This window comes from Triturus cristatus, chromosome 6, assembly GCF_964204655.1.
Source record: "Triturus cristatus chromosome 6, aTriCri1.1, whole genome shotgun sequence".
NCBI classification, from domain to species: Eukaryota; Metazoa; Chordata; class Amphibia; order Caudata; family Salamandridae; genus Triturus; species Triturus cristatus.
In genome coordinates this window covers 1403107113-1403124766 of record NC_140589.1, presented here as the reverse complement: position 1 = coordinate 1403124766, position 17654 = coordinate 1403107113, and the positions used below count along the sequence as shown (strand labels likewise).

Genomic DNA, 17654 nt, shown 5'->3' with positions numbered 1-17654 from the left:
CCCATGTCCAAACTGCTTTTTCAAACCACCACCATGTGTAACCTGGGTGGCTGCCTACATTCCAGCAAGGGCAACCAGCCTTAGTGATGCTGAATGTATTTGCATTACAGACTGAAACCTGAAAACCCCACTCGCTTGTAAATACTGTGCATGATTATACATGGCAAGCAGCTGGGTGTGTGCTAAGAGTCTGCTTCTTCCCCCAAAGAATCGCTCCCCCTGTTTCCTACTAATGCAACTGTGAAATCACCAGAGAAAAACGCAATAAATCTCTGCCTGTAATTCCTATTTCCACACAGAGTCATGTTTTCACATTAGTCCCAAAACGAAATTTCTTTGCCAATTTGAAAGCACACTTACTGCTCTTTTTTTTTTGGCAAGTGAAAATCACTTTTACAGACTGACACATTATGAATCCACTTTTTTGATTTTTTTAAATGCACATGTCCAAACTGCTTTTTCAGACCACCACCATGTGTAACCTGGGTGGCTGCCTACATTCCAGCAAGGGCAACCAGCCTTAGTGATGCTGAATGTATTTGCATTACTGAGTCCAACCTCAAACCCTTAAACTATTCTTTTTTTTTTCCAGTACACCTTAATTTATCGTGAAAACATAGTCCATATTATTTTACATGTTCCTCACATTTAAATTTCTCCCAAAACAGAAAATGATAAACGCAACTTCAACAAAAGGATTTCCATTTCTATTATTCATTTCTTAATTTACCATATACATCTCCTCTCAAACTCTAACCTCACCTTTAAAATTAGTTAGTTGTGAAAGAAATGTGGCACTCAAACAGCAGATTAGCAGAGCCAGGATCTCAGAGCTGTACACCTCTCTCCTCTCAGCAGAACCAGATAATGGCAAACTTTCCCTCTATTTTTCCACACATATACATGTAAGTTTCAAATCTCAGTGCTTCCCCCTTTTTTTCAAATGTAATCACACATTTCTATTGGTTGAAAACCAACCCTTTTCCAAAAGTACCCTGCCCCCAACTTGACTTCTGCCTAGTACCCTTCCCCCAACTTGACTTCTGCCTGCTACCATAGCAACAGCTCATGGAACACTGCTGTGTGGAGTTAGGTCAGAAGTTCGCCACACAATGTTTCAATTCCACAGAGCAAGAGTGCTTGACTTTTCAAACCTAACAGCAAATCCATAGTACTGTTCTTTGGTAACACATTTTTTTGTACCAATACAAAACATGCTTCTATTAATTTACACATACAGCCTAGTTTTTATTCTAGAATGGTATGAAACAGCCAATCAGTTCTTTTTGTTTTGAAAAAAATATGTATGCCTCCATTTCCAAACTGTCTTTCTTTTCATATTGCCATTCTACTGAAAGACACCTCCTGAGTGCATCCAGTTCTCCTTTGAAGATGTTCACAGTGTGGATTGTAGGGCACAGCTATGTCTTCTGGAGTGAAAAGTTTGCAGAGAAAACAGGTATGGTGAGAGACCTTGCTTTGCCAAATGTAGACATTAAATGGATTGGTCAGAGAGGGTTAAAGTGGCACCAATTGATGCCATTGGTGAAATCCTTCATGCAAATCCAACACCCTGACCTCATAATAGTGCACTGTGGTGGCAATGACCTAGGCACTTTGACTGGGGTAGGTCTGGAAATGCTTATGAAGGACACCTTTGCACAACTGTTTTCACTTTTCCCTAAAACTGCCTTTGTGTTTTCCAACATATGCCAAAGGCAAAAATGGAACTGGTCCAATCATTTCTGTCCGCAGATTGACAAAGCAAGAAAGCACGTCAACAAATCTGTTTCTGCTTTCCTCAGTGACTATGGTATGGGTGCCATTTACCACAACAACTTGCGTTATGACATGCAAGACATTTATAGAGGAGATGGTGTGCACTTCAATGATGAAGGGAACAGAGTCTTCCTCTTGAACCTTAGACTCTGCATCGGTACTTACTTGTAGGTACCACTAAAAAAATGACTTCATAAACACAACTGCTCTTTTTAGAGCTCCCTAATATCTAAACTCTTAAATCTGCATTTCATTTCTTTTTTAATTTATTTTTTCTTCCGTACGCTTACCGTAAGCTTACCGTACGCGTACCCCGTGATTTTTTTAAAAATCAATAAATGTTTTCTTTGTACTTTACAGTCCTTCTTTGACCCCCTCACAAATGTAAGGGGGTCTGTAACTCTCCTCCTTGCCCCCTTTTCTTGTTTTCACTCTTTTTTTTTCTGAGTGAAACACACAAAATGGCGGCCGCCGCTTCCTGGTTTCGGCCGATTCGAATGTTTACTAAGATCTAACAGCCAATCAGAATCGCGCTCGCGCACGCCACCGTACGCGTACGGTAAGCTTACGGTACGCGTACCGTAAGCTGGCTCAGATATATATATTGATTTAAAGGCTATTTTCTCAGAATCTACTGAACAGATTTACACCAAACCTACAAAAGGCACTTCCTTGACCTAGGGACTACCTCTCTACCAAATTTCTAGTAATTCTGTTCAGCCGTTCGGGCTGTAGCCCTGTCTAAAGGTCCTATGGAAAAATGCATGGGAAAAACGCGTTTTGGGACCCCCCTTTTATCTCAGCCCCCGCTTGACGAATCCCCCCGAGACTTTCAGGGTAGGAGCGGAGCGTAGCGCCCCACCTATTTTGAGAAATTCGCGAGGATTCATCGACCGGCGCCAAAGTTATTCAAAATAGAATGTTGCGGACTTCCTATGGAAAAGGGGTCCTAACTATAACTACCTACTGGCGACCGCCAGTAGGTAATATATATATATATATATATATATATATATATATATATATATATACTGAAAAAACCATAGTTTCAGGCATGTTATAGTTACGAATTAGCATTTAATAAGCCTTAGAAATTCACTGAAAAAACCATAGGTTTCAGGGGCGTTCTAGTTAGCTGGACTTTTCACTCGTACAAAACCATTGAAATTCCCCCGTTATAGTTAGTTCAGCTAACTATAACTCGCGCGCCCGCAATGCACTGCTGATGAAGTCACATATTACATCGCTCATGACATGGTCAGTGACCTCACTCATGACATCACTGATGACATCTCAAATGACATCACCGCATCACTGATGACATCACTGATGACTTCATCCTTGTGATAGAGTGGCAGACCTCCTCTCCCCCTAATATAACCTTTGATACACACATTCAAAAATAGAAACAAACATTTTCAAACAATGGACATACCTATTCAGTAATTCTAAGATCCACATACACATCCACTCATTCACCATCAGTCCTATACAGTCACTCATACATGTACTCACACATCATATGTACTCATACACCTATACATTCTGTTACACAACGCCACTCATCCATAGAGTTACTCACACACATAGTCACTCATGCTAATTTATTTTATTTTTTTAAGAAGGAGGGCTGTGTGGCCCCCCTTCTTTTTCTAATTTACTGGCCCTGGGGACCCCATCCGCCAGGGCCTGCACCCTAATTTTTTGTTGTTGAAAAAAATATATTTGGCCCTCTCAAGGCCCTAATCGGCCCCGGGGACCACAACCCCCGGGTCATGGCCTTTTTAAAAAAAATTCTTTAGGAGGGGACTGCGTTGCCCCCCTCCTCAGGCCACTTATGGCCCCGGGGACCCCATCCCCTGGGGCCGGCCTTTGTTTTTTAATATTCTTAAAAAATATATATTTATAGAAACACCTAGGACATGCTGGACAAACCGTATGTACCTATCACCATGACGATTTGCGTGATATTCATTAAAAGGCGACTATGCATAGAATGAACCCACATGGAATGTATTTACACCGCTAGTGAAGCTCTGACGTGTCTGACGCCCTACCGTGCCTAATCCCGGCGCCCCCGCCGGTGGGTACTTTCCAAGTAGACACACTTGACGATTATTTATACAAACATGGGTAGCTATTGACGGGCACATTTAATATACACGCACACAAAGCCATTCAAAGGGGATTCGACAAAAATTCGACCAAACTATGCAAGAAACACTCCTCACGGTTATTGAAACACACATCCACCGCCGGATGTGTAATACTTTTTATTTTACTCTCTGGAAAGGAGACGAACCTCACTTGAGAGTCACAGCATGCTCCTGGCTGCGCCCAATGCTGTGTTACACCCACCAGTGCCCGCCGAGTGCCTCACACCTCTGTGTTGTATTCCACCAGCTAGTGTGTATGCTATGACACTCTCTAGCCCATGTGCACTGTAACACCACCCCGTGAATGTCATATCACACTTGCCTTCGCACGGGTTATATTGCCCCATCTAACGTGCCTTCCTCGATGCCTATGTTATAACGCACAGCGCTATGCCATACATATTACAATCTGGGATCCATATCTTTGTCACAGTGCATATGCAACGTTACACTCCCCAGCACATATTTTATATTACAACTTTAGAGACTAGTTAGGTTACACAACACTGCCCTGTGCATATTACACTCCAAGGCGCATATCGCATAGGACGCGCTAGTGCCTGTGCTATCTCGCGCTCTCCAATGAATCTGTCATTGTGCACAATGTATTGCATATTATATTTCACGCCCCGGTTCATCTTATATCACACTTTTTGGTGCATAGTTTATACCATATACTATATCTAGTTTTCATTTTTAATCGTGCTCTCAGGACTATGTTCTATATAACACTGCGTCCACCTACCCTTTTCACGGGCATTACATTTTGCGATGGGGGTGGAGGGTCAGGGGGTGTTTCTGCCAAGTGAGCCCGGAGTCACATGCACAAACGTCCTCTTCTTCCTGAATAAAAGTGAGATTATGCTGCATACTTGTTCATATTTTAAGTAGTTCGCACATACACACATTTTAAAAACAATAAAGTTCCTAATACCCACCTTCTCTGAACAGTTAGCTTGCTGCCCCATCCACCTCCTCCCTATCCTCTGTTGTCTGAATCCATGGACTAGCCTCCTCCCTCCTGCCATGCATGGTCTGATGTGATGCCACTGCCCTCCATTTAGCATGATGTACCAGTCCACTCCTCCTGCCCTCCATTGCCCAATTCTATGGCCCATCATTCACCTGCTTGGCCTCTGTGCTTAGCTTGCTGCCCCTATTCTCCTTCCCCCTGCCCTCCGATGTCTTTGTGCATGCCCCTGCTCCATCCTTTTTGCCCACCATGCCCATGGACCTGCCACTCCTATCTACTCTGAGTGTTCTGTTGAGCTGCCACTCCCCTCCCACCTGCCTAGCATTGTCAGATGACTGTAACCTGTCCCTGCCACCTCCACTCTGCCTGTCCACATGCCATGCCCCTATCCCCTTTCTCCTGTCCTCCATGGTCCATTTTACTTCCACACCCTTCTGCCCTCCCTGGTCTGTTGTGCTGCAACTGCTCCTCCTGCCTGCCCCGCGCGGTCTTTTGTGAGGCCCCTTCCCCTGAACTCTCTTGTCTGTGCCCAGGTCCTGACCCTCCCTTCTATCCTCCATGGTCCTTTGTGCATGTCCCTGCACCCTCCTTCTTGCCCATCATAGCCATTGTGCTGCCACTAACCCTCCTGCTTGCCATGCATGGTCTTCTGTGCTGCCATGGCCCCTCCCACCTTCCCTGTGTGGTCAGCTAGCTGCCCCTGACCCCCTCCCACCATGGTCTGTGTGTATGCCATCATAGTCTCAATGTTGCTCTCCATGGTGTGTCTTGTTTCTAGTGCCCATCCTGCCTGACCTCCATGGTCATCTTGCTGCTCCTGCCCTGCCCCCTTGCCCCCAGCCCTCTGTTTCCATGTGCAGACCCCTATTCCCTCCCTCCTGGCTTGTCTGTTCCATTGTAATGCCCCTGATCCGTCCCTCCTGCCCTTTATGGTCTGTTATGCTGCAGCTTTCTCTCCTGTCTGTCCATTATGGTCAGCTAGCTACCATTGCCTCTTTCCTCTGTTGTCCATGTGCATGGTCCTGTCCCCTCCCTATTGCTTTATATGGATTGTTGTGCTGCACTCCCGTCCCGCATGCGCTGTGTGGTGTATTGTGCTGCTGCAAACCCTGATGCCTGCCCTGTAGGGTCAGTTTGGTGCACCTCTCCATGTCCCTCCTGTCCTCTGTTATCCGAGTCCATGTCCCTACCCCAATTCCACCTGCCTACCATGATCCAATGTACCATACTTGCGAACATTTTGAACTTGGTAAGAGGGAGATTTTGAAAAAAAACTGGGGTATTGATTTTCCCCTTTGAGTTATATTGAAAAAGAAGAGATTGTAGACAGGAGACAGATCAAATAAAGCGCATTTGAGCTTAAAAACATTGGACGTTTCCTGGCTGAAACAGGTCTGTTGGCATGTATGGTTGTACTACCACTGCCTCTTCCTTCTACCCACAATGGTCTATTATATTGCCACAGCCTCTCTTGCCAGTCCTGTATTGTTGGTTTGTTGCCCCTGCCCCCCTTTCCACTGCCCTCCATAGTCTTTTGTGCTGCCACTGCCCTTCTGCCTGCCCAGTGTGGTCAAATTGTTGCCTCTGCACTCTCCTACCTGCCTTCAATTTTCAGAGTCCGTGCCCCTGGCCTCTGCCTCTCAACAGTATCCCAATGAACAACTATATTGCTAACATTCTATATTTATTACAAAAGTGTGGAACGCCTGACGCCATCTTGATGTAATCAAAACTGTAATACCTAGAGTATTTCTTTTAGAAATTCCATATATGAGAGGGTCTTATTTGCATCAAAATTATGGTTAGTGCTCTAAAAAACAAAAATGAGGACATATTTTCTGAGTTTTCAAATAGCGACAAAGAACTTTTAAATTATTTGTAATCTTTGTTTTTTTTATCCAGTTGACCACTTGATTAAATGTTGCACCTAGGGAAGAGGATGTGGTGTTACTTCCAGAGCTGCAGACTTTGCAACTGGGGAACCAGGTTGGAGTTTCTGCTTCAGCTCAACATTCTGTGATTCTGGTCAAATCACTTAATCTTCCCATGTCTACAACCAAAATGAATTTGATCTTGTGTGATGTAACCAATGCTCATGTAAAGCACTCCAATACCTGACAAGTCTGCACTATATAAAACTGCAAATACATAAAAAATAAGTGTTTTGCACATTTCCGTCATTGGGCTACATGTGGGCTACATCTGGGTGATATTTGTGCTGCATTTGGGCTCTTTTGTCTCTGGTGGCCATCTTGGGAGATTTATTTGTTATGAAGTTTCCTAATTTCCTCATTTACTGCAGTCTCCTCAGTAGGAAATGCTTTCGGTTTTTTACTTTGATTCCATCAAGCAGGTATTCAGATATGTCACACATTTGCCATAAATTCTGAATGTTAGCGCTCTAGTTGCTCATTAGATCACTGTAGTAAAGCTACTGCTCACCACGGAAGTCTGCTGCTGGTATTAAAAGTGCATGTTTCAGTCTGCATATCAGAATTTTTTAATGAAATAGAAGAGGATTTGAGAAGTCACTCAAAATGTGCCCTAATCTTTCTTTCTTCAGCACTAATCATAATTTCTATGGCAAAATGAACCCCCTCATTGTGTTCCTTTTTAAATTAAATGTTTTAAGTGTTACCAGTTTATTCCAATCAAGATGGCCTCAGGTGTGCCATACTTTTGTCATAAGTAAGACAGTAAGCGCTCTAGTTGTTCTTAAGAACACTCTGTGACATTCTGTCATTGGGCTATACTTGGGCTACATCTGGGTGATATTTGGGCTACATTTGGGCTCTTTTGTCTCTGGTGGCCATCTTGGGAGATTTATTTGTTATGAAGTTTCCTAAATTTCTCATTTACTGCAGTCTCCTCAGTTGGAATACTTTCAGTTTTTTATTTTGGTTCCATCAAGAAGGCATTCAGATGTGTCACACACTTGCCATAAATTCTGAATGTTAGCACTCTAGTTGCTCATTAGATCACTGTAGTAAAACTACTGCTCACCAGGGAAGTCTGCTGCTGGTATTCAAAGTGCATGTTTCAGTCTGCATGTCAGAATTTGTTTATGAAATAGAAGAGGATTTGAGAAGTCAAAATGTGCCCTAATTTTTCTTTCTGCAGAACTAATCATAATTTCTATGGCAAAATGAACCCCCTCATTTTGTTCCTTTGTAAATTAAATGTTTTAAGTGTTACCACTTTATTCCAATCAAGATGGATTCAGGTGTGCCATACTTTTGTCATAAGTAAGACTGTTAGCGCTCTAGTTGTTCGTTAGAACACTCTGGGACATTCTGTCATTGGGCTATACTTGGGCTATATATATCGCGAGGATTCATCAACCGGCGCCAAAGTTATTCAAAATAGAATTTTGAGATTTCCTATGGAAACTCGGTCCTAACTATAACTATCTACTGGCGACCGCCAGTAGATTATCTATCTATCTATCTATCTATCTATCTATCTATCTATCTATCTATCTATCTATCTATCTATCTATCTATCTATCTATCTATCTATCTATCTATCTATCTATCTATCTATCTATCTATCTATCTATCTATCTATCTATCTATCTATCTATCTATCTATCTATCTATCTATCTATCTATCTATCTATCTATCTATCTATCTATCTATCTATCTATCTATCTATCTATCTATCTATCTATCTATCTATCTATCTATCTATCTATCTATCTATCTATCTATCTATCTATCTATCTATCTATCTATCTATCTATCTATCTATCTATCTATCTATCTATCTATCTATCTATCTATCTATCTATCTATCTATCTATCTATCTATCTATCTATCTATCTATCTATCTATCTATCTATCTATCTATCTATCTATCTATCTATCTATCTATCTATCTATCTATCTATCTATCTATCTATCTATCTATCTATCTATCTATCTATCTATCTATCTATCTATCTATCTATCTATCTATCTATCTATCTATCTATCTATCTATCTATCTATCTATCTATCTATCTATCTATCTATCTATCTATCTATCTATCTATCTATCTATCTATCTATCTTCCTTCGTTTGCCCGGTCAGGGCTTTCTCGTGCACTCCCAGAAAGGAAAACAGCTTTGCCAATGATCGTGTATTCCAATTCCTTTAATTTCAGCATGCCAGTAACAAAAAGAACTCTACGCGTTTCAGTCTCAACGGAGACCTTGATCACGAGACTAGCATTGGCTCAAAGGTTGTCAGTGTATTTAAACTCACATACTAAAAAATCATAGTGACATCACGTCCTGAGGCGGTGCTGCTAGGCATTCTGGTGCTGGTAGTACTTGACACAATTTTTTAGTTAGAAATCATTGCATATAACCATCATAATTCAAATTAATATAAACCAGAAGGTTTTCAATTTAACTGAAAATTTTCACACACATTTGTGTTGTCTAATCCTCCAGTGGATCATTAAATTGAATTAAGCCTCTTTTGATGTTACGATATAGGTTATAACAAATAATAAATTAAAACATAGAGCCCTCCAGTGGGCCTTGTTCTGAATATGCTCTCTCTAGCGTAGAGATAAATTGCTCCGTAATGTTATGCATTATGTAATGTGTCAGGAAAGAGGATCTCTTGTTGCCAGAAAGCACTGCCTCGCATAATAACCCGTGATAAATTCTAAACTAATTCAAATAAAAATAAAACAATAGAGCTAAACCTGAGAGTGTGGGAGGTCACTGTGAATGTCCTTAACTGATTGAACTTTCCCTTGACATTTACAATTTTCAATTTTTGCAATTTATAAGCAATTTTTGGCAGTTCACAGATGGTAATGGAGTTCTTCGTCCTGATTCAATCCGAATGGGGTCAGAGTTCTGAAGTTCAGGATATGTTTAGATTCTTTTTGCCTGAGAGTTTTCTCTCGATCTCCTCCTCTATGATGTGTTCCTACGGATTCCACTGCATAAAATTTCAGATCTTTCCATTTTCCTTCGTGCTCCTTTTCCATGTGTTTTGCCACAGCATTACTTCTGTCATTATTGATTGTGGCCCGAACATGTTCCAAAATGCGTTTCTTTAATTCGCACTTGGTGCTACCAACATACTTTAGCGAACAAGGGCATTCAATGATGTATATGACGAATTGACTTTTACAGTTGATAAGTTGTTGGATCTTCCATTTACGTTTGTTGGCCATCACCACTTCCTTCATATTCTGTTCAATAGTGCAAACCTTACAGCACGTACATTTAAAGAAACCCTTAGGTTTTAGCCAAGTTTCTTTTTTATTTTGATTTCTGAAGTGGCTATGAATCAATTGATCCCTTAGATTTGTAGTTCGTCTGTACGTGATGTTGGGATGGTCACCCACAATAGATGAGGTTGTAGGATCCATATGTAGGATATGCCAGTTTCTGCGTAGTATTTTCATCAACTGTTGATTTTCTGTTGAGTGGGTGGTTATGAACCTTATTTAATTGTCTTCCTTTGTTTTAGTTTGTTTGTCTTTTAACAAATCTGTTCTGTTGGCAGCCACTGTTCGTTGCAACGACGCCTGGATAGTTTTGGAGCTGTAATTTCTTTTTTTGAAGCGTGTTATTGCCTGGTTGCGATGTTGGAACCATTCTTCTTCTCTCGAACATATGCTTTTGATCCTGAGAAATTCCCCGTAGGGGATATTTTGTATCAAACTTTTTTGATGAAAGGATTCAGCATGCAACACTACATTTGTTGCAGTATCTTTGCGATGTAAGGTTGTGTGCACTGTATTATCCATAATGTAAATTTCAGTGTCCAAAAACACCACTTTTTCATCACTGATGTTATATGTGAATTTCAAATTGAATTCAGAATTGTTCAAGACCTCAAAGTATTCTGCAAATTCATTGTTGGTTCCTTCCCATATTATCAATAGATCGTCTATATATCTAAACCAAGCTATGGTTTTGTTTACATAGACATCATTTTCATTCCTCCAGGCCCATGTTTTTTGCCAAGTAAAAGGCACGGCTATGGGATTTTCATTTAGCCCATCGTATGCCTGTCTGACTATGGGCTTATGGGAAAAAACATGGGCCTGGAGGAATGAAAATGATGTCTATGTAAACAAAACCATAGCTTGGTTTAGATATTTTTGGAAATATTAAGGAAAATCAAAATTTGTGTATATATAGGGACGTGGATCCTCCGAGGATCCGACAGTCCCCGTGCTCAAATCTGATTGGCTGGCAACACTTTAAACCAGAAAGTGTTGGCAGCAATCTTGGGACTCTGATTGAGCTGAGACCCACAAAAAAGTGAAGGGGCCAAGGTAGGAATACCCTGACCCCTTATGCCTCGAGGAGGTTGAGGGGTGGTTCTAGAGGGCGGGAGCAGCATTGGAGCCGCGACTCCTGTCCAAACATTTTTTTTTAAAGAGAAGCACAGGCTTCACGCTTCTCTATTATTTAGCCCCCAGGTGGGCCAGGTTCTGGGTGCATACAGGCTTAAATTAAAAGTAAGGAGCGGGGACCGCTACCTCCCCTGGGCAAATAGTAAAGAAATGAAGGGGCCTCGCAGACTCCCGGGGCTTATTTATTTGTTATGGAGGAGACTCGCGGACCCCCCACCCACCGGGGACCATCTCCCCCCAAGGGCCAAATGCAGTTTTAAAATAGGAGGGGGTTGCGAGACCCCTCCTGGAGCCATAGATGGCCCTGGGGACCGCCACCACCCCATGGCCAGCTCCTGCTATGTCCCGGGTTCCTACCCCCGGGACATAGCTGTTTGCTTTGGCTTCCGGCAGTGGCTATAAATCATAGCAGTTGTAACAAGACTAAAGCTAGTTGTAATTGCCAGTTGTTGAATTAAGAGTGTCAGCTAGGAGATGTTTAAAGGCTGGGCTAAGTAAGGCAAATATTAAGTTTATCTCAAATCATAGCTCTATTGCTTTAATGCCAGTGAACAGAAAGATAATGTTTTCATGGCGAATGTTCTGCAAATTTAGATTTTCTCTCCCTATAGATGAATTCTCTTAACTCCTCTTGGATATCCATATTGATGTTTTTTGTAATATACCTGTATGTAGTTTGAAAATACATTGGTAGGTATCACTTAATTGTTTATCAATTAGAGCTAGCGCTGGACTCATTTATTGAAATAGTTCCTCCTCCTCAACAGTTTGATTGAAATATAAGTAGGTGATAACCCAGTCACTTTAGTTGTTCTCCCTCCTTCTTTGCTGGCAGTACCCCATTCATGTTTGGTTTTGAGACATATGATGACCCCGGGATTTCCTATGTGTGGATCAAGTGAGAGAGTGGGGGTGTGATTTGTGTGTGTCTTTCTCTCTCTCTCCACACATTCCTCAGTATCTAAAGCAGTCTTTTGAATGAGCCTTCTGACCACATTGTGGCCCGGGTGGTATTTGGAGCACCCGTGTTTAGTCTCCCGAAGGAATGTGCACTCTTAGCCACAGTTACCATCTGTTGTATGGAGTCTATCCTGCAATTTCCTAAGAAACATATCTGACATACTGGTTCAATTGCAAGGGCCCTCAGCGAAGACCGGCATTCAACTCGCTGCAGACAGGCCTAAGAGTAAATTTGTTGAAGTTTATTGGTAGCTCTCAAAAGAACCATTTTTGTGGGGTTATTTTTTAGTGTTTTCACTGTGTTTTTCATAATAACGTTTATGGCAAAAGATAATTATACCCTTTTGTATTGGTGGAATTTCTTATAATGGTCTTCCATCTTCTCCATTTTATTTTCTGAACACCACATCAGATGTGGACTTGCACAGTATTGAGCGAAAACCTTCATGTGCAACTTCAGCTCATCCTCTTCGCTGCTTAGCATCTCCACTGGAACACTTGGCCAGTATTCCAAAGGAGTGCAGCCCATGTGGCCTTTGCTGCTCTTCTGCTTGCAAATCTTGTGGGTTATGAGGCGAGCATTACGTTTTTTTTTTTCTCCTGGCGAATGGCGGAAGAGCTCACCTTTGTGGTCTTCGCCATTTCCGCTGGCTCCCTAGTCCAGATCACCTCTTAATAGGCAGCAGCAAAGGGTTTTTCGATCCCTTGGTGGGCCTTGTCTGCCAGGGTTTGAGTTGGGTAACTCCATTTGTCTCCAATATACAACTGCTCAGGTTTCCTCCTTGTTCTAAAATGGTGGATCTGCCTCCTACTGGTCAAATGTTTAGAAGCTTTGATTCCCCAAATGTGAGGTTTGGTCACAATTTACATCTCTCACCTACCCCTATTTTACTAGGATAGCTTGGTATTTACTGTATTGCTTCATGATGCCTGGGATGAAAGAAAACCCTTGTAAATAAGGGGCATGCCAGTTTGAGGCAAGACCTTGCGTCACCCAGTTTAAGTAACATATCTCCCTTCCTCATAAAAAATGGATGCAGTATTTTGACAGGCTTCCCAGATTGCCCCCTACATTACTTGTATAAAGTATAGAAAGATGATTATACTAATGCTTGCAGTGTCATGGTAACTGTTTTGTGTTCTTCCTCAGTAAAGTGTATGTCTATCAGAATGGCTTCTTTTTCATGATTGTGCTGCAGATATATAGTTCCCATGCCCCCTAGTAGGGTCATTTATTCATCTTACTTGCTACGTTACAAGTGTAACCTTCACTTTTCATATATTTTTATTTGAAACCCTCCCCAGATGTTTTTCCTCCCCAAATGTGATTCAGACACATCCTACTTTCTTCAGGACATATGTTCCTTTTATGGATGATTTGAAATTGTGAAGGAAAGCTCTCCATCACTCTGGTTAAACATGGCAACAAACTATACGTTTAAATGAGATGACTAAACCCAGATTGGTGGTTCACTGATTTTTGTAGAAGAGTTGTGACTTGTGCATCTGATGTTTCATCGTGCCAGGCCTCCAGGATCTTTAAATGTGTTTTTTGACACCAGGGCCTCTGTGAATACCTTCGCTTATTATGAATGTGCAAGTTTTGGCATCTGAACTTGTTCAAGTAATGGTAGGCATCCTTCCTAATGTATCCTTTAGCATTGGTGTGAGAAGTACTTAAAATGTTACCTAGAGAAAAGTATTTCATTTAGTTGGTTATATTGAACGGTGATTTTAACATTTGTATCTATAAATTACTGTGCCTTATCTGTCCGGCTAGTTTTGATGCTTGGCATTGTTTTCAATCGACAGAAAATCACTAATTCTCAAGTGGACTATTCTTGTAAGACGCATATTGAGGTTAAATAGAAGACCTCTGCTTGTTCTAAGACTGAACTAGAATTGTCCACTCATAAGTGGAGGATGGAGGTGAAGTTTAACTTCACACTTGTTACACTGGATGAAAAATAGAATTGATCTTTTCTATATCTTTATGATGATCTTCATCTGCTTCTCTTTCTGCTGCTAATAATACAGGAGACACACACCTAGCCCTTAGAATGTTTTGTTGTTCTCCACCTATACAATTTAAAATGATAGGGTCTGTGATGGTGTTTGCATCTTTGGGAATGTGTGGGCATGGCCAACAGTGATTGTCTGCCTAAATCTGGTGTTTTAATGTGATGGAAAGCATAGAGAATCGTTTGGTTCAAAACAAAGTATCGTTCCTATCAAGAGGCAATCATGTAAAGTAGTCTGGGGAAGAGGTTAACACACATGGTTCGGCCTGCAGAAGCTTACTTCAGTTAGACAAGAGTTCTTCTATAGACATTTGTAAAAGAAAGATCTGTAGGGTAGGAAACCATTAAGAAAATGAATCCTCATCCGAACTACTGTTACAAGTAAGTAACTTATTTATGTATTAGGACTAAGATCCTGCAAATAAGCTAATAAACTTACTAAGTACTGACTTCAATATAAATGGCGATGATTATTTGGAATGTACAGCATCTTTTGTAACACTTGCATGAATAGTAGCTATGAATGCTCATTTATTTAATTGCTTGTGTTATGGCCGTTTCCTGGTTTGTAGCATGGGGAGCTGTAGGTGCACTTCTTTCTTGTGACATAGCATGATTCTGTCTTTTAAGCTCTATGCAGTCCTCGATTTGCAATAATTTGACATACGTTTTAAGATGTCTTTGTTATACATATGTCTCAAATGTTTGCTCTGTAACAGTTTAATTTCAAAAGTAACATGCAGAAAATCACTTTTAGGGGTTGCACGGTCTGTTAAAACTGTAAGCTTATATCCTATTTAATAAATGCAGTCTGTTCAGCAGACTCGCCAGACCCACAGTAAATAAAATTATGCACAACTGGCAAAACAAGAATTAATTTCTATCTTGTAATTAAGCTGTAGATTTATCCGAGATTCATCTGGCTATAAATGTAATTTCTGAAATTGTAGACTTGTAAACTAAATAACACGTTATTTAGCTTTTCTTTAGTAGTTTAAACTTTCAGTGCAACCCCTTAAATCTTTAGCTAAATCTTCTCCAGTGATCTTTGATTTCATCTTTCATATCATGCTGATTTGTCTCTCCTCTGTCTCTTTAGCAGTGGGAGACATTTAGTGAACGCTCTTCAAGCTCACAAACTCTGACCCAATTTGATTCTAACATTGCACCAGCTGATCCTGTAAGTCAATCACTTAGCTTGCTTGTTTGAAATTAATCATTTTATTAACCCTGAATTTGAATACATTGTGTTTACCTGTTTTGCATGATTAAAGAACTGCTTAATGGGAATGGTGGCAGGGTATTATGAAATTATTAATATCTGCTTAACATTTGAAAGGGGAATTAGCAATTTCCACTTTAAAATGATTTCTTTCCATGTCGTACATCATTTTGCTTGATGCCAAAGAATTATGTAAATGTGTACTTCATTCATTTATAATGATTATGCTCAATATTGTTACACGTTTCAGCACACAGATGACAGACGTTGTGGGATATGTACACAGATTATACTATTTTAAAATGTTCTTAAATCCATGTGCTCGATTTATGATCTGATGCGATTGAAAGATATGCTTTTTGCCTGTGTGGTAAATTATTCTATCCATTACGACTGACTATTTCTTCTCGGGCTGTATGGAAAAGGCTAGCAAGGGGGGTTGTCGACAGGCCACAAGAAAGAAATCCACATTGAGTATGTTGATGGGTATGTAGTTGTGTAGAAATCATACATTTCTTCATCCAGAGCTTTTCACGTATTGGTGACATTTTGAAGTATATTGATTCAAACATTCACCAATTTTTGTGGTTGATGTTCATCTGCCAAACATGAAATGATCCACCCGTAGTCTCTGCCTCCCACTTCCTCACTATGTGTTCCTATGGCTAATGACAGTTGCAGGCAGATCATCAGTGCTGCAATATGTGGTCTGCCTTCTGATATATTTAAACACATTGCTATGGTGATATTCTCATTTGTAAGGAAAAATATAAACTACATCTCATGTACTTAAAAGCATTACTCACCGGATACCTCTTCTAGGACAGATGTGGCTTTAGATCAGAATGTTCTGTACTCTTCTACTCTGTTTTGCTTGAAGCCTGGTTGCATGTATGCTGTCTGACCGCACCCGCCCAGTAATCCCTCCCCCCCCCCTCCCCCCCACCACACCACAGTTTTTAAACGGTGATCTTAATCTTGCATGTTGGAGATGCATGTAGGAACTGGGCTCTGTGCAGATGGGTGCTTGCACTGGTGTTTTTCTAAATTTAAGGTGAGCGTGTTCTTTTAGGAGATTTCCTGGGACTGCATGTGGCACAGACAGGATAGAAGCAGTAATCACAATTAACTATCCTGCCAGAGGCAACAAGCCACACTGCAATCATTATGTAGAGCAACATCTGAACTTCACATTGGCTTCAAGGTTTTCCAGAACCAATGTTTTAATCCTTGGAAAAGTTATTTTATTTACTCTGTTCATATACAGAAATGTAGTCTACAAAATCTTTATAAGTTATAGCTGATTTCCATTAATCTTTTTCGGTTTTAGATAGCGCTGCATGAGCATAATCTACTCAAATGACCCCTGTCTTAACAATAATATGCACTTTCTAAAAAGTGGACCCTCCTTGGGACCGAGTTTAACCACTTGTCGATCCCTCTTCTTGAGTTTGTTATTCAGGTATTGAATACCCATAGAAAACATTAAATACAAACATTTTGCTGATTATTACTCTGTTTATTTACTCCATGTGGCATCTTTGTAGCCAAATTTAGCATCCTTCAATTAACCGTCTAATCGTTATAAACACAGGGGGAAAAGCTGTCTTTGAGACCAGTATATGTGGTCAGGGAGCAACTCCACAGTACTAGAGGTCAGCAAGATTTTGAGTAGGGAGTATAGTTTTGCTGAGAGGTCTAACCCATCTTCCTTTTAGCTGAGCACAATATATCCATTTGCTTAACATTCGTGCCCATTTCCTTCAGAGAAAATCCTTGATCCTTATTGACGACATGCATGCAATGATTTGCAGAAATTATTGCAAATGTCAGGAAAAAATAATTCTGGATATTGATGAGTTGCTTCTCCTCTAAGCAGGCACCAAAGACAATCGAAGCATCGGGCACACCCAAGACCCAGGGTTGCCTGTCTCCTGAACATGGCTTACCTTCATTGAGTATGAAGCATGGTAAAGGGTTCTCTGGATGAGAGCTACTTCAATGGTAATTGAAGTATTCTTAATTTGTTATTCCGCAGAGCTGTACGCTATATTTTCCTCATCTTTTAGAAAACATTATTTTCCTGTCATCTCCATTTCCAAGATACACATTGGAAATGTTTTGGAAACTATTTGTAGAGCGAATATTTTGACTTCATTGCACCTTTATTT

The 17654-nt window shown here is 40.7% G+C and overlaps 1 protein-coding gene across 20 annotated transcripts in view; it reads left to right on the top strand.

Moving 5' to 3' along the window:
* REPS1 (RALBP1 associated Eps domain containing 1) overlaps positions 1 to 17654 on the top strand; it is an 894243-nt gene that overhangs the window by 474019 nt on the left and 402570 nt on the right. For 11 of the 20 annotated variants that reach the window (XM_085612451.1, XM_085612462.1, XM_085612448.1 and 8 more), the window contains one exon: positions 15361 to 15441. The exons of the other annotated variants lie outside the window; for them this stretch is intronic. In XM_085612451.1, the coding sequence (XP_085468577.1) occupies positions 15361 to 15441 (81 nt within the window). The remainder of the gene's footprint in view (positions 1 to 15360; positions 15442 to 17654) is intronic. 20 annotated transcript variants of the gene reach the window in all.